At 39.7% G+C, this 16,883-nt stretch overlaps 1 protein-coding gene across 5 annotated transcripts in view; it reads left to right on the forward strand.

Annotated features, from left to right (window-relative positions):
* The first annotated feature begins 1,691 nt into the window (after nt 1–1,691).
* The window catches only part of CCDC25 (coiled-coil domain containing 25), a 38,858-nt gene continuing 23,666 nt past the window's right edge, over nt 1,692–16,883 (forward strand). The window contains exons 1-4 of one of the 5 annotated variants that reach the window (XM_045576306.1): nt 1,692–1,841; nt 7,565–7,652; nt 13,048–13,087; nt 16,592–16,643. In XM_045576306.1, coding sequence (XP_045432262.1) covers nt 7,607–7,652; nt 13,048–13,087; nt 16,592–16,643 — 138 coding nt within the window. In that variant the 5' untranslated portion in view covers nt 1,692–1,841; nt 7,565–7,606. The remainder of the gene's footprint in view (nt 1,842–7,564; nt 7,653–13,047; nt 13,088–16,591; nt 16,644–16,883) is intronic. The other 4 variants (XM_036423684.2, XM_036423685.2, XM_036423686.2 and 1 more) reach the window with 4 other exon arrangements.

The following is a 16,883-nucleotide window of genomic DNA, read 5'->3' on the forward strand; positions in this document are numbered from 1 at the left end:
TAAGAGTCACAGGTTTGTAATTTGTCCCATCTCACAAGTAACGGTTGGTTTTTTAAAATATGTATTTTTTATTGGTTTCAGAGAGGAAGGAAGAGAGATATATAAACATCATTGCTAAGAGAGAACCATTGATAGGCAGCCTCCTGCAAACCCCCTGCTGGGGATCAAGTTGACAACCCTGGCATGTGCCCCCATTGGGAATTGAACCCAAGACCCTTCGCTGCAGTCCCTTCACTCTATCCACTAAACCAAACCGGCTTGGGCAGTTGGTGGATCTTAAAGGCAGAACAGTGGTAGTCCAATTCCAAGAAGTATATTGCCTGTCGGCAACTCACTTGAGTGCTATATTCTAACCCTTCCCTCCCATTAACGTATTTAAACCTAACAAAATAATCTATGAATGAGCTGCTCCACTATCTATACCATCTACATTTTGCATATTAAGTGAAGCACAGAAAAATCAAAAGGTGTGCCTTACAAGTGGTGGACCTAGAATGACAAAAGTGGAGGAATTTGGGTTCATTCAAAACTTAATGAACTAAGGAAGTGTCAGGCACCGCCATTGGTGGAGTGAACACCCAGCTGTGAAGAAGACAAACAGTTTCTGTTCTTCTGGGAGCCCAGGTGGGTCAGGGAATGGGGTTAGGGGTGGGGAAGCAGATAAAACCAACTGATAAGCCTCAGGACTTAACCTTCCACTGGGTGAAGGTTCTGAAAACAAATTCAGCTAATGACATTTTTCTTTTTTTAATATATTTTATTGATTTTTTTACAGAGAGGAAGGGAGAGGGATAGTTAGAAACATCGATGAAAGAGAAACATCGATCAGCTGCCTCCTGCATACCCCCTTTCAGTACGCAGGCTGACGCTCTATCCACTGAGCCAAACCAGTTTCGGTGACATTTTTTCTTTTAAGATGGTGGCATTTGCCCTGACCAAGGGTCCCAAGTTCGATTCCAGTCAAGGGCATGTACCTTGGTTGCGGGCTCATCCCCAGTGGGGAGTGTGCAGAAGGCAGCTGATTGATGTTTCAAACTCTCTAACCCTCTCCCTTCCTCTCTGCAAAAAATCAATAAAATATATATATTTTTTAAAGATGGTGGCATTTCAAGGGGATTGGGGTAGGTAAAAAAGGATATGGGGGGTGCTAAACAGTGATGGAGACTTGACTTGGGATGATGAGTGCACAGTACAATACACAGATGATGTATATTATTACAATTGTACACCTGAAACCCATGTAATTTTATTAACCAATGTTGCCCCAATAAACTCAATTTTAAAGAATAGCCCTAACGGGTTTGGCTCAGTGGATAGAGTGTCCGCCTACAGACTGAAAGGTCCCAGGTTCGATTCCAGTGGTTGCAGGCACAGCCCCAGTAGGGGGTGTGCAGGAGGCAGCAAGTCGATGTTTCTCTCTCATCAGTGTTTCTAACTCTCTATCCCTCTCCCTTCTTCTCTGTAAAAAAAAAAAAAAAAAAAAAAAAAAAAAAAAAAAAAAAAAAAAAAAATCTATAAAATATATACTTAATTTAAAAACAATAAAAATAAAATATGGCTTTTCCCGCTGTATTTCCCAACCACCAGTCGTCCTGGCACCATCCTCTGGGCCCAGAAACACCGCGGCCCCGCCCAACGCCCTCCGCCGCGCCAGGATAAAACATGGCGCCCCCGGAGCCTGCGTTATGACGCTGCCCAACATCCGCCGGAAGTGCGCGCAGAGGCTCCCGGGAACCGGTGGCCTCGGCGTCTGGTATCCGGAGCCTCGAGAATCGGGTGGTTCCGCTCCACGCCGGAGTCGCCCGCCGCCGCGATCATGGTGTTCTACTTCACCAGCAGCGGTGAGTGGGCGCCGCGACCCCGGCGTCCGTGCCCCGCGGGGCGCTCCCGAAGCCGGGCTCCCCCCAGGCTGTCGCGGAGCCTGGACCTCGCTGGGAAGCGCCTCCTCCGCGCTGGCTGCCTCTGCCCGCGCCCTCCCGGTCCCCTGTGCCGTTCATTCCGGTGGTCTCCCTCCGAGTGCCCCCTCCTCTGGGTCTGGGGATGGGGGGTTTGCGGAGGGACTCTCCACCCCTCCCCCCCCCCCGCCCCGCGGTCTAAGCATCCAGGAGTTGAGATGAGCTCCCTTCGTTACCTGGAATTGGGCAGTTTGTGGGCTTCTTGACACCTCATTTCAAGACCCACTACTACTACTACCACCACTACCGTGGCCTTTATTCTGCCTGTGCCCTGGTAATTATGCTCTTTGATTAAAAAAACAAAACAAAAAAAGACACTTGCCAGCAACTCTGCCTTATGGCAAGCACGCCCTGGCCTTCTAGGGTCTGGGATGCAGCAGAGAGCCATGAAAAGACCCTAGAATGGCAATAAAGCCACTCCCTGGGCAGAATTGACGTCTCGGATCTTGAGAAGTGACATCGGATGATGTTTCTGGTTTGCTGTTGGCATTCAGTGCTGTGCCTAGACTTCGTTTCTCGGCTTATGTGGTTCCCTTTGCTAAAATCAGTGCCCAGTTTTAAGTACTACACCCTTAAGACAGCTCTGGCTTATCTTCTTCAAATGCCTTTTCCGACCCAGCTCCCATCCGAGAGATTGCTTTGATACACCTCTTCGATACACTCCTTAACACTCCGTGTATACCTTTGGCATTGTACGTAAGGTAGTAAACCCCTGGAAGGCAGGGACCAGATGTCTTCTCTTTATCCTGTTTTCCTAGCATAGTGCCTGGCTCATAATAGTTACTCAGTAGATGGCTTGTTGGGTAAATGAATGTAATCTTTTTACTTAATAATAACACACTTTGCTGTTGCTACTGACCCTGCTTGCTTGTTAAAGGTGAGCTCCATGTTGCTTTTGCCCCCCCCCCTTTTTTTAATGGGTATGTAGCGTTTTGTACTTTCTCTTTAGAGATGAGAACATTGGGGTCCAGACCCAATCTACTCAATTACACGGTCACATCCCATTATTTTTCTCAGTACAATAGTTTAGACTTCCACAGTGTGCCATATGCTATTTCTCTGCCTCTGTAGATCTGGTTTATCGGACCCATATTAAAATCACTACACACTACATTCAAACTATCCTGACAGCATTCATAGGCCCCTGAGCGCATTTTCAGTCCTTCCTCTGTTCTGTCTTGCGCCCTCTGTCATAAGATCACTTGAGCATCTCTTTGGAGTTTCTTCACTCGTGAAAGTCCCCAACAACATAGATATCTATTCAAGTTTGAAAGGAAACAGAAAGTACAGGCAGGGTATACAGGTATAAAATTATTTTTATGCTGGTTACTTTATTCTCCTCAAAGCTTATTCTAATTCTTTGAGCACTGGTCATACATATGCAGGTGCCCTTAATAGAACGAGAGTGCTTCAGCCGGTTTGTGAATCATATTTTTCTCATTGGCTTCCATTATAATGTCAGAATTGCTTTCTGTGGGAAAAATACTTAGCCTTACTAAAACTGCATTTGTGCAGCAAATCTTTTAAAATTCCAAAGTTAATGGGAAAATTATAACTTTTCCAGGGAAATAGTAAAACTACATACGTATTCCAAACAGGGGGAAAAAACACAAAAAAACAAAACAAAAAAACTTGAAATGCAGAATCTTTAGGAAATGACTTCGTAGAGGTAGCCAAGCTTTTAACCAAGTGGTTACCACATAAAACATTTTTTTTAAATGGGGAGAAAAGTCTCAGTAGAAAGTGTTTACCTTTCCTTTTGTTTTAAGATTAGTATCTCTGACTAAAATCTGTTCAATTTTATTCTTTCATGCTTTCTCATAATGGCATAATGAGACATTCACTTTACTGTATTTCCAATATCAAATTCAAGACCATATGTTTTATGGACCCATAAAATACTTGCACTTTGCTCATTAAGTCCACTTGTACTTTTAGTACCTTTAATAGCATCTATCTTAGGATAAATTGTTCTGTAAAGTATGAGATTATCACCGAGCCTCTAAAATTGGGTTGGTTGCTACACCTGAATCAGGTCTCAAGATGATTTTTTTTTTTTTAATGCAATGCTGAATCTATTAAATTCTTTAGTCATAATTGGTAACATGTGCTAAAAGCTCAAGATGATTCTTTCCCATACTAATCAACCCTTTTATTTGGGTGAGAATAATAAAATAATCCAGTTTATTTTTTCTTTGTTTGCTTCTTGATCAGCAGTCATCCTCATTTTATTTTTAATTTTTTATTTTGACATAATTGCAGTCTTTCAAAAGAGTTCTAAGAACAGTAAAATATTTCCTTTTTATTTTTCTCTTAGATCCCCCAAATTCTAACATTTTACCTTTTCTAACCAAATTCTAACATTTGTCTTATCTTAGTTTTCCCCTTTGCTCTAACCCCCTCAGACACAGACACGCACAATATTTTCTCCTGAACAATTTGTTAGTAAGTTGCAATTTACCCTTAAATACTTAAGTATTTTTTTCTAAACTAAGGACATTATCTTATTAATTTTTAAAATATATTTTTATTGATTTCAGAGAGAGGAAGGAAGAGGGAGAGAGAGAGAGAGAGAGAGAGAGAACATCAGTGATGAAAGAGAATCATTGGCGCCTTCTGCATGCCCCCTTTTGGGCATATGCCCTTGGCCGGAATGGAACCTGGAACCATTCAGTCCATAGGCTGATTGATGCTCTCTGTGAAGCATAATGACCATTAAGTAATGACCAGATCTCAGATTAGCTGGAGGGTGGAGGGTGGGGAAGCGAGCTATCAGCAGGAAGCCGAGAGGTACAGGAGGGGGCAGGGCAGCAAGCTGTGGGGAAGGGAAGCGGGGAGGAGGGAGCTACTGGTGCACGGATTTGTGTGCAGGGCTACTAGTGTATAAGAAAGGAAAATTACAAATCATTGCATTCAGTTGTCATTCATTACTCTTTAGTCTCCTAATCTGGAGCGTGTGCTCAGTCTCTGCCTTTCATGACTCAGTTAGTTGAATTGTTTTGTAGAATGCCTCTCAGTTTGGGTTACTAGCAGTTAATGTTCTTAATCATCTCATTTTATAGGTCAACCATCCAAACAGTCATCTGTCATTCTCTTGGCTTAAGTTAGATACCTTGGCCAACACAAACAGCTTTATTTAATTTTAATCGTTTTTAAAATTAATTTTGTTCTGAATGCAAAAACCAACTGTATATTCTGTGAGAAAACTAAGGTAACTTGTTAAGCTGTATATCCTTCTGTACATAGAAAGAAAATGGGTGCATATATTAAAAAAAGATATTTAGATGTGTATATACAAAGTACATATATATATATATATATGTGTGTGTGTGTGTATATATATATATATATATATATATATATATTTTTTTTTTTTTTTTTTACCAATTGAATCTTACTGTATATAGAAAGACAAAAATCATGTGGGCATATCTTTTTAAATGGGTACATGGCATTTTTAAATGGATGTACTATAATGTGTTTAACTAGTATAATTAGTGTTTAGATTGTAAAAAGAACATCATTGCTTGATGAAGTATTTAATTAGGATGTATTCCAAGTGGTGACATAGGATTAACAAGGTACATGTATCAACATGTATAATATTATTGTCAGGTTGTGCAGAGAAACTCTGAAACACTTTCTAGTTTTATTCCTGTACTTTTGGCATTTGCTATATGCCATGCTAAGGCCTTATCATGCTAATATAGTGCTCAGTTGTAGATAAGTACCATATTTCAGTTAGCTAATCAATGCAAACATTCTCTCCTTTCAAGCTATTTCAACTACTTTTAAGTAATTATGGATTGTAGTCATTATAACTGCTAATTGAAGGCATTGGGAGTTTTCTTTCCCCAAGAGAGAGAACCACAATTGATGACTTAGGAGTGCTTCATTACCGAAAGTACAGGCAATCCTGAATTTTAGAATCTACAATGAAAGAATGCTGCTCTTTGGCAGCAGCTCCACTTGCATATGATAGTTCTGTGTTCTGGAGTGACACCCAACAGACTGCCTAGCCCAGTGGTCGGCAAACTCATTAGTCAACAGAGCCAAATATCAACAGTACAACAATTGAAATTTCTTTTGAGAGCTGAAAACTGACTTCTGCGCATGGGCCATGAAGTTTCAATCGCACTGTACGTGTGCGTGCCCGAACATGGTATTTTGTGGAAGAGCAACACAAGGGGCCAAAAAGCCACATGTGGCCCGAGAGCCACAGTTTACCGACCACTGGCCTAGCCCAACCTTTGCCACCTGTGTGTCAGGCTTTGTAGACTGAGAACCCAGTAACTAGGAGTTTAGATCTAAATGGGATCAAATAAGTTTAGGTAGACTAACTTGGAAACCAGGACCCAGTTAGCATATCAGTTAGAAAACTTAACTTTTTGTTTTACTCCAAATGGAGGATGCCCTTGTTAAACTCTAGCTCGGCAAAATAAATGTCATTCCTACTGTAAGCCATACCTGGAATATTTGGTTTGATTTAGAATAATGGTTCCTAACGATGATTTCACACTAGAATCACTTGGAGATCTTAAAAACAAAAACAAAAACAGGGCCTGCCCCCAGAGATCAGGATTTGGTTAGTCTTAGGTGGAGCTGAGGTATCCTTAGGCGATTCTAATATGTAATCAGAATTCAGAGTAACATTTCATGACTTTTACAATGTCACTTTTACAAGTTTAAGAGTCATGTTTCTTCCTAATGGAACAGGGATCCCATTATAATTTGTAGCACACCTGAAATGTAATTTAATATTTGCTAACTAGAATTATGAAAAATAAAACTTGACTAAGTATAGGAACCTATTTTTAAGTGATGGGGTGAAAGTATTTTATTGTGTTTTTTTGTTTTTAATTCTTTTGAAGAAGGCAAAAGCAAAGGACAGAACTAAAATTGCATTAAATTCTATTGAGGAAAGTAGCTATTTTGTATAATCTTATATAATAAAAGCTTAATATGCTAAGTGTCCAGTCATCCATTCAACCAATCAAAGCATAATATTCTAATGATATACTAAGGCCCACTATGACGTGCACTGACCACCAAGGGGCAGATGTTCTGACCCGTAGGTTAGCTTGCTGCTGGGGTCCGGCTGATTGGGACTGAGCAAGATGGGCGGGACACTCCCTGGAGCCCTCCCTGGTTCCTCCCCAGCTAGCCGACCTCCATGTTCCTCCCAGGCCCCAATCGTGTGCCGGTGGGGTCCATCGGCCTGGCCTGGGCCCTCACTATCTGGGACCCCTCAGGGGATATCGGAGAGCTGGTTTTGACCTGATCCCACAGGCCAGGCCAAGGGACCCCACTGGTGCACGAATTTGTGCATTGAGCCTCTACTTTTTAATAAGAGTCTGTAAACTTTCTGTTTGGGCCAGATTGTAAGTATTTTAGACTTTGTGTGCCATGTCTCTGTAGCTTGTTCTTTCTTGTTTTTTGAACATAAAAATCATTCTTAGCTTGAGGTCTGTCTAAAAGCAGGGCTGGATTTGGCCTGTAGGCCATGTTTTTTGTCAACCCCAAATCGAAGCATTTGTCGCTTGTTTTTCCTATGAAACACTTTTGGTGATGAAGTTATCTAACCACTTTTTATTTTTGTTTTGTCTTAGTTAACTCATCTGCTTACACTATTTACATGGGAAAGGATAAATATGAAAGTAAGTTTTCCAAAGCATTTGATTTTGAAATTTCCAGAAGGTAAGTGTTAATTGCTTTTCCCCAATGGTTTTTTGGATCTGAGTTTTCAGCTACTACTAACACATTATAAATAACTATAAGGGATTAACCTTCCTAAAATTTAGTTATATTGATGATATTTTAGCTAATTGGACCACCTTTTGCTCAATAGAAACTTGACAAAGAGTTTTGATTTAGGTTGATGTGAATCAGAGGTTAACCTTTGCTAATTTAGATTAAATAAAAATAATCTGTGACTTGGACTTTGAAAAGATCATTTTCTGCACATTTTTACCACATTTAAAGTTAGTGGAAACATATCTGATAGTTTTCTGGGCTGGAGATGGCTCTTCTTTATTTTTATTGTTAAAAGTATTACAGATGTCCCAACTTTCACCCCCTTTGCCCACCTTCACTCAGTCCCTACCCCCTGAAGATGGCTCTTAAGTCATGAAATAATAACAGTTTTAACTTTGTTGACCATTCTTTTTAGAATGAAATACATTATTTCATACCGTACACAATCATATAACTAAATGGTGTACACACGTAACTAGAACAAAAATTTACAAAAAAATCCGTATTATTTGCTGTGCCCTCTGTTTTCAGTTTTTTCATGTTTTAAAAGCTAAACACAACTTGTTAGATTGTGTTTTTGACTCTCTCATGAATTGGAACTAAATTTTAAAAAGAAAAACATTGCCTGAGGGATAACCTTTTGACTGCAGGATGGAGATGAAGGTGAAATTTAGCTTTCTTAATCCGGAGAGCAGTGAATCTACAGCACTGACCCTCAGGGTACGGAACACAGAAGTGAGGAGAAAAGAAGGACAATAAGAGCTCCAGAGAAAAATGCCAGAATTACTCTTCTTTAGGCTTGGAGAACACACTGCTTATCTCTCAGGGTAGTGTAATGTTTTGGAAAAGATAGCTTTTAAGTCAAGCCAATTAGAGTTACAATTCCAGTTTTTTAGCAAACTAGCTATAGTTTCTTAACCTCTTTGAACTTCAGGTTTGTTAGCTGTAAGAAGATGATTAAGAGGTGGTATCTACCTTGCAGGGTTGTGAGAATTAATGAAAGAGCCTGAGTAAAGTATCTGAGCCATAGTGGGCACTGGAGCATCTTTAGTTCCTCAAAGCTGCCTCCTCTCTCACTGGAACACTCAGGGTTGATGGCTTTGCCTTAGTAGTCTGAGAGCTGGCTAATTCACTACAATCACCTTTCTTTAACCTCCAGGTATACTTTCTGTTTCTTTTCTAAAACCATCAGTGTCTGTTCTAGGTGCAGTTTGAAACTGACAACAGTTTAAACTTGATCCTTTAAAAGAGGCAAGTATAACATTCTTCAGTATGAGATATTTTACATTAATGAAATAAATAAGGCCAAAATTAAAAGATGTCAAAGAGCAGTGATGTAATTATACACAGGGTGTCCCCAAAAAACGTATACACACTCTTTTGGGATAGCTCAATTGATGTATCTTTTCAGATTTAACCCATTGGAATTATTAATTACTCAAAGTGTGTATACATTTTGGGGGGGGCCCCTATAGTTAGTATTTGTATACTTATTTATATTTAAGATATGACATGTGCATAATAGATAGCATATATATGATATATAATAATGTGATCAGTAATTGTTATATAAATATAGTTATAAATCAGATCTATATAAATAGTTTAGAACCTTGCTATAATACTGGTTGCTGTAAAGCAGAATCAGTATAAAGCAAGACTACCACATCCTACCCAAGAGAGAAAAGCAAAACAGAATAATGTAACTTATTTATAATGAATTTATGACATTGATTCTAGGTGTGACTTATTGGTTTGCAGCACAGAAAAGCAGTGGAAGCATAGGGTCAAGTTTCTTATAAGAATTTTTTTATTTGATTTTTTTGTTTTGTTTTTTTGAGAGAGAGGGGGGAGAAAGAAACATTGATGTGAGCTAGAAACATTGATTGGCTACCTCCCGCATGCCACCTCCTCACTCCCACCCCCACCAGGGATCAGGCTGAAACCTGAGCCTGGGCCCTAACCCAGAATCAAACAATACCCAACCAACTGAGCTACACAGGCTAGGGCAGAAGATATAACATTTTTAAAGCACCCTTATCCTAGTGCTCCTACCACATCACACTTAATTTCTAATAGCTTTGATGACTTCAGACTAAGGGCTGGATGGAATATAAATGCATTTTTAATTGAATTTTTTACTTTCACTAAACAGCTTTCAGGTGTATTCCTTTTTTAAGCCAGCAGGTGTCACCAGGGAGCCAAACATTGCCTAAGGAAAAGGTTTTTAGATTTCCCTTATTTTTTCATTACCTTTCTGCTATTTGCTCAGCTTCCCACTTAAGCTAGTAGATGGCCCTTCAGAGAACTCATGGTGCCTGTAGTTGCTAAGAGTACCTTCAAACAAGGTTTACCATCCTTTTGCTTTTCTGGGAAAGAAATACCCCATTGAGTTGAATAGATAATACTTTTTTGGGTACATTTAAAAAAAAAATTATTTCAGAGAGGAAGGAAGAGCGAGAAAGAAACATTGATGATGAGAATCATTGATCGTCTGCCTCCTGCATGCTCCCTCTGGGAAATGAGCCCCCAACCCGAGCGTGTGCCCTTAACCAGAATTGAACTAGAGAACCTTCAGTCCACAGACTGACACTCTGTCCACTGAGCCAAACCGGCTAGGGCTCTTGGATACATATTAGATTATATATTATTTTGTTTATCTTAGAATTTTTATGGTGTCTGTATTAAACATAATTAATTACTAATTATTCATAGCTATGAGAAGTACAAGGTTGGGCAAAAGCAGATTTACAGTTTTCCATATGATAGAATTAAGTTATCACATTCATTGGTTGATTCTGGTATGTGTCCTGACTGGGGATCGAACCTGCAATTTTGGTGTATACTCTAACCAATTGAGCTGTACTGGCTGGATGAGAGAGACCTTACTTTTAACATTTAGCTATTTCTTCTATTTTATTTCCACGTGACAGAATTGAGACAAACTTTATTTTCTTTTTTTATACTTTGGGTGTTTGATTTATTCCTTTATTTTCTGTAATTTTATAATTGAGAAGATTTTTTTTTAAGAAGTAAAATGTAATGCCATTGGTTTTAGCAAAAGCATTTTTACAGTCAGACCTTGGTTGTTGACCAAAATTTCAGTTTTCCAGCTGACAACCTTTTCAGAATACCTCAGCATGATAAAAAGCATCTCTTAGGCAACAAAGGAGAGAATGCTTTTGTTGCTGGCTAAATCTACCTTTAGCACAATTCAAAGCATAAAGAGGCCATCAGGAGTACTAATGTTGGTAGGGGTGTAAAAGTGCTCAGGAAACAGCTAGTATGGGCAATTGAATGGAGTGAAAAACTATTGTTGATTTGGATAAAGAAAAAGCAGTTAGTTGATGATAGCATTTTGTAGGCAGTGATATATGAAAACTTCCTTTAAGGTTAGTACAGTGGTCGGCAAACTCATTAGTCAACAGAGCAGCAAACCGTGGCTCGAGAGCTGCAGTTTGCCAACCACTGGGCTAGTAGGGGATGGTTCAATGTAAGAAAAGTATATTTATTTATAGATTAAGAAGTTCACTAGACATGTACTGTATATAAGAAGTTCTTTAGACATGTACTGTATATAAGAAGTTCATTAGACATGTACTGTATGTAAGAATCATTTGGGGATGAACTAATTCAATTTACATTATTTCTAGAGGGGAAAAATGATTTGGTTTTTAACAAATTGCTTCTTAAGCAGACTTCTGGTACGAATTAAGTTCAAGAACTGAGGTTTCACTGTATAAGTGTTATTTCAGTGATTCAATTTTCTAAGATAAGCATGTCAAGCTCAAAGGCTAACACAAGCCACAAATAAGGTTTAAGTTTATGTGGGCTGCAAAAACCCAAAAGCTTCAATTGTCATAGGAACGTAGGTTTGTTTTGATACAGACATGCTGAATACAAAGGGCTGAAGTAAATGAGTAATTGTTAACATCAAATAATAATAGAATATTTTAATAAAAATTAATATTTTTCTTCAGCATTAATTTACAGGCCCAGAATAACTGCACAAATTAATAAGTGTAACACAAACCTATTTTCTTGTTCTCTGAAAGTGAAATATTTCCTTTTGCACACACCAAACAAGTCAGAACAAGACTAATGACTTGGCAGTCGGCTGCTAACGTATTTGCTGTTAGTATTAGTGGAAAGAAATGGTGTGCCTGCCTGTAAGGCCTGTAAGGAAAATAAATGCAACACAATCATAGTAATCAGTCATTAGCGAACATTGTAGTTCGTTATTAATAATTATGTATAACAGAATATTGTAAAAATTAAGTTATGAAATTTTTATTAAAACATTTCTTACATATCATTATTTTGGCTGGGGCCATAAAAATAATCGTTGTGGGCCACAAGTTTGACATGTTCTAAGACATCATCTAACTATTTAACTGCTCTGATTTGTCAGTTTTATTATCTTCAAATAGAACAATCTTTGAACTTTATAATATTATAAAATAATTATAACAATTATAATTGTCCAGTTGTAGAAACTATTTTTACAGAATTGTTAAGCATCAAAGACTCTGAATTACTCATTTCTTCTTTAAGGGAGGAAAACAAATTTGAGGAAAGGATTGATATTTCTCCCTTTCCAATCCTATATAATAAAGAACTAATATGCAAATGGTCCTCACACCCTTACACTGTCACTCCATTATGGCTCAGACAGTCAACACTGGGGAGAGAGGAATAGGGATCAGCCAAACACAAATGAGCTTGCAAGAGAGGAATGGGGACCAGCCAGACTGCTGCCTGGGAAAGAGAAAAGCCATCAACCCCGCAGTCCCAAGCACCAGCAGCTGGGGCTGCAGCCTGGGAGAGGGACAAACCGCCTGCCCCATAGTCCTGGGCACCTGCAGGTGCAGTCCTGGCAAGGCTACCCTCCCACGGTTCCCTGGGGCTGCAGCCAGCCCAAGGAGGGAATCATGGGTCCCGGGTGTTGGACAAGACAGAGGTGGTTAGAGGCGATCAGGCCAGCAGGGGAGTAGTTAGGGGTAATCAATCAGACCAGTAGGGGAGTAGTTAGGGGTGATCAGGCAGGCAAAGGTAGTTAGGGGCAATCAGACAGGCAGGCAGGAGGGATTAGGGGTGATCAGGTAGGCAGGCAGGCAGGCAAGCTGTTAGGAGCCAGCAGTCCCAGATTGCAAATGGCAGTTGGACATCCCCTGAGGGCCCCAGTTGAGAGGGTGCAGGCAGGGCTGAGGGGCATCCCTCCTGCCCCACCCCCCCAATGCACTAATTTTGTGCACCAGGCCTCTAGTTATCTATTATCTGGCATATCTTCATTTGACGGCTTATTATTTTTTCTTTGTTCTCTTGTATCTCCCTATAGATGAGGATCTAATAAAGTATGGCTGGCCTGAAGATATTTGGTAAGTAACAATTTGGGTTCTGCTTTCAGTGGATCATTATTTACTTTCGTAGACCTGGCCAGCCACCTGAATCCTATGATTAAAACTTTTCCATCTTCTGCTTCCACTACTCATTCTGACGCTTGTGATGTCTGTCTCCTACAGCCTCATTCTGCCTATAGAGTGGGATATGATCTCCACAGCTCCTAACACCCCTACCAAATGCTCTCCCCAAAGATAAGCTTATGGATCCTATTACTTTAATAATAATAATAATAATAATAATAATAATAATAATCTCTATCATAAAAAACCCCATGATTGTGACGCCATCACGGTGGAAAGACCAAAGACTGGTCATCAGGAGGTTGAAGGTTGAGTGTGCGGCCGCAGGGCGGGGGGGGGACTTGACACAGGTGCGGGTGGGCAGGGCTGTGAGCTCTGCCAGGCGCACGAAGGTGGGTGGGACCACGTGATTTCACGTGCTGGACTTCTAGTAATGAACAATATTGAGCATTTAACTATATGCCAAATACTGTTAAATGTTTACTCCATTAATACATTTAGTTTCAATCAACCCTGTGAAATAGTTACTGATATGCCCATTTTTCAGATAAGGAAACTAAGGCTATGAGAAACTGAATAGATCTGCTCTGGTTATTGCTGGCCTCTGGTTAGCTGTAGTTCTAAATCACAACTTCTCTGTCCCTCTAAACTGCTACTCTTGGCTGCAGGTCACTTCTTTCTTCCCTCAAGCTGTGGCTGTGGATCTCTCTGGACCTCTTTTCTCCAAGTGGGCCCAGGTCCTTCACTTAATTCCCTACAGTGACAGAGTTAAGGCTGCCACTTTTTAAAAGAGTTGATTTTCAGTAAAGTATACAGCAGTGAACATTTAGTAGGAAAAATATTACAGAGACTAACTGAAGCTACCCCTAGACTCAGTTCACTTATTTGGTATCCTCAGACCTGTCTGTAGGCACGGCTAAAGGGTGCCTCCACTGCTGCCCCTTTATGAAGGGCTAATTCATGACCCCAGTGGAAATGCTTTCCTGACTGTCTGCCTTCTCTAAAGTCTACATGCCAGGAACCAAGAGGCAGTAGGAACCAGAGGAATTTTAAAGTCTTTATGTGCCCCCTGTCCCAGCACAGTGGCCCATCTTCTGAATTCAAATATGTCATCGAGATAGACAATGCTTGGTACTCCCTTACCTCAGGTGGACAGTTTGCACTGCAGAGGGCTTCTGGGCTGGCTGCTGCCTACCTTCCTAAGACCCTTGGTTGTAAGCCCCATGAAGACTGCTTTGTTAACTATTAGGTTCCCAGTACCTAGCATAAGACCTGGCACATGGGTTCAGTAACTATTTGTTGACTTCCTAATCAACTAGCTCTCTGCCTGTGTAGAAATGATCTCCACTGGGCATTTTTTCACAATAATTGCATTCTGGTTATCTCCATTTTGAGCACCTGTCACGCCCAATGGATTGTTTCAGTTGCCCTTAAAGCCCAAAGAATTCCAGACTCTGTCAAGGGGGATAAGAATGGCTGCACCTGTTATGTAATTACCTTTTGTAAATCTTTTAAAAATATTTTTTAAATTGATTTTAGAGAGTAAGGAAGAGGGAGAGAAATATAGAAACATCATTGATGAGAGAGAATCATTGATTGGCTGCTTTCTGCATGCCCCCCACTGGGGATTGAGCCTGCAACCCGGGACCTTTCATTTTGTAGGCCAGTGCTCTATTCACTGAGCCAAACCAGCTAGGGCAAGACCCATGTTTTTATACATCGCCTGCCCTGAAGGTAGAATTGTACTTACTTGCCTGAAAATGGTGTATCCCAGCAGTGATATTCCTATATGTGTTTTAGTACTTTGACTATTTATTTATGAACCCATTAGATATATATTGAATTGTTTTTGTATTTCATTAGTCAAATTTTGCATCAGGGCCTTTAAGGAAAATCAGAATACAATTGAGCTATTATGGGTATATATGGGAGTTGTAAATAGAGAAATGGTTTAAAACAAGGAATGGAAGAACTTACTCCTCAATTGAGCTTGCTTATTAATGGGGTGTTTTTCTAAGATCCTGAAAGGGAAAAATGGCATATGTAATTTCTAGATTTGGGCACACACACACACACACAAATTTTTCAGGGAAAGGGGGATTGCCAAACTGGAGATGATAATCTGTAGGAATCTTTTACATGGAGATGCAAATGAGTTAATCAGTTGGGGGAAAAATCAAGACATTATTTATACTCACTTCTTGCTATCAGTAATGGTTAAGAATAAAATCTAGCTTTGTCATAGGCTGCCAAAATGTATAATATTTTTCTGTATCCAAAGGGACTAGCAAGATGCTTAACCTCTTTAAAGAGGACATTAGAAACAGCATAATCTTAACCTTTATATAGAATTACACTGTGTGAACATTTCACTTGTGAAAAAATACATTAATGCCAAGAAAATGTCTAGAGAAGTATATGATGGTATGTAATGGTGCCTTCTTAGGGTTTTACTGTACATTCTTCAGTCTGGAAAGGCAAGGACTAAGGAAGAGATGACTAAAGTTAACAGAATCATAGAGTGACAATCTTGTGTTATCATGTAATGCTAGGATTCTGGGACATCTCCGTGTTGCAAGAGAGAAAGTCAACTTCATTTGGTAAATTGTAAAAATGAAAAACTTCCCAAAATATTTAATCAGGTGAAAAAGAAAGTATATTTTAAAAGATTTAATTAAATTGGTGGATGATAGAGCTGTAATGAAAGATAAATTTAGGACGTTGAGGTGGGAGAGCATTTGGAGTTTTTTAGGACAGTTTCATAAAGGGCAATCACCAGGCTCTCCTAGGAGATGTATCCTGGTGGTAGTGCCATTGCCAGATATAAGGCTGGGTGAATTCTCTGTTTACTATCTTCATTCCTCACTTGACTCTTCCAGCTCTGCTTGACATTCTCTTTGGATTGTTTTGCCCTCACTTGAAACTCAGGATGTCCCAAACCAAACTCCTCAAATTTTACTCTAAATTGGTGCCCTCTCCTGCTGTAAGGTATTTCTGTCACTGGTCCTATAAATCTCCCAAGGCTTGCAGCATTGGAGTCTTGCTGACTACTTTTATTCTCTTCTCTTCTTAACTAAATTCCTTGCCCTACTTTCTCTAAGTCCTGTGCTTCAGTCAGGGACCTACCAAATTTCAGTTTGCCAGTGAAGCCTTTTGTCACGGATAGCATTTTCTCACTTGAAATAGCACCTGTTCCGGCATGTAACACTCATTGTCTCTAGTACTCTTCTTGACACTTAGTCTCATACAGCTGTAGAACTTTCCATAAAGTTTATCTTATCTCTCCCGGTTGATAGTGAGCCCTGTGGAGGCAGTGACTGTGTTTTATACTCCCCATGATGCTTAGCATGTGGTAGGCACTGAGTTTATACTTTCTGGATTGGAATGTTTTAAATGTAGGTGGCCCAAGAAGATGGTTGTCTTGTACAACTTGCTAAAAGTGGTTTTCATTCTTTGTAGGTTTCATGTGGACAAACTCTCTTCGGCTCATGTATACCTTCGATTACATAAGGTAATTGGATTTAAACATGGATTCATGACTTTTTCTTTAGTGATGAGCATCATATCTTGTCCTCTATCCTTTTTTATGCAATTAAATTGCTTAAAGTAATAAATATGTGCAAAAGTGTGAAAATTAGCAAATAAAGAGATGTCTTCCCCAGACACAGAGAATCACTAAGGGAAATTCCAATGATTTTGAGTACCATTTCCAAGCTAGAAGCACTGCTTTATTCGGTCATTTCAGATGTGT

This window comes from Pipistrellus kuhlii, unplaced genomic scaffold (genome assembly GCF_014108245.1).
Source record: "Pipistrellus kuhlii isolate mPipKuh1 unplaced genomic scaffold, mPipKuh1.p scaffold_m20_p_8, whole genome shotgun sequence".
NCBI classification, from domain to species: domain Eukaryota; kingdom Metazoa; phylum Chordata; class Mammalia; order Chiroptera; family Vespertilionidae; genus Pipistrellus; species Pipistrellus kuhlii.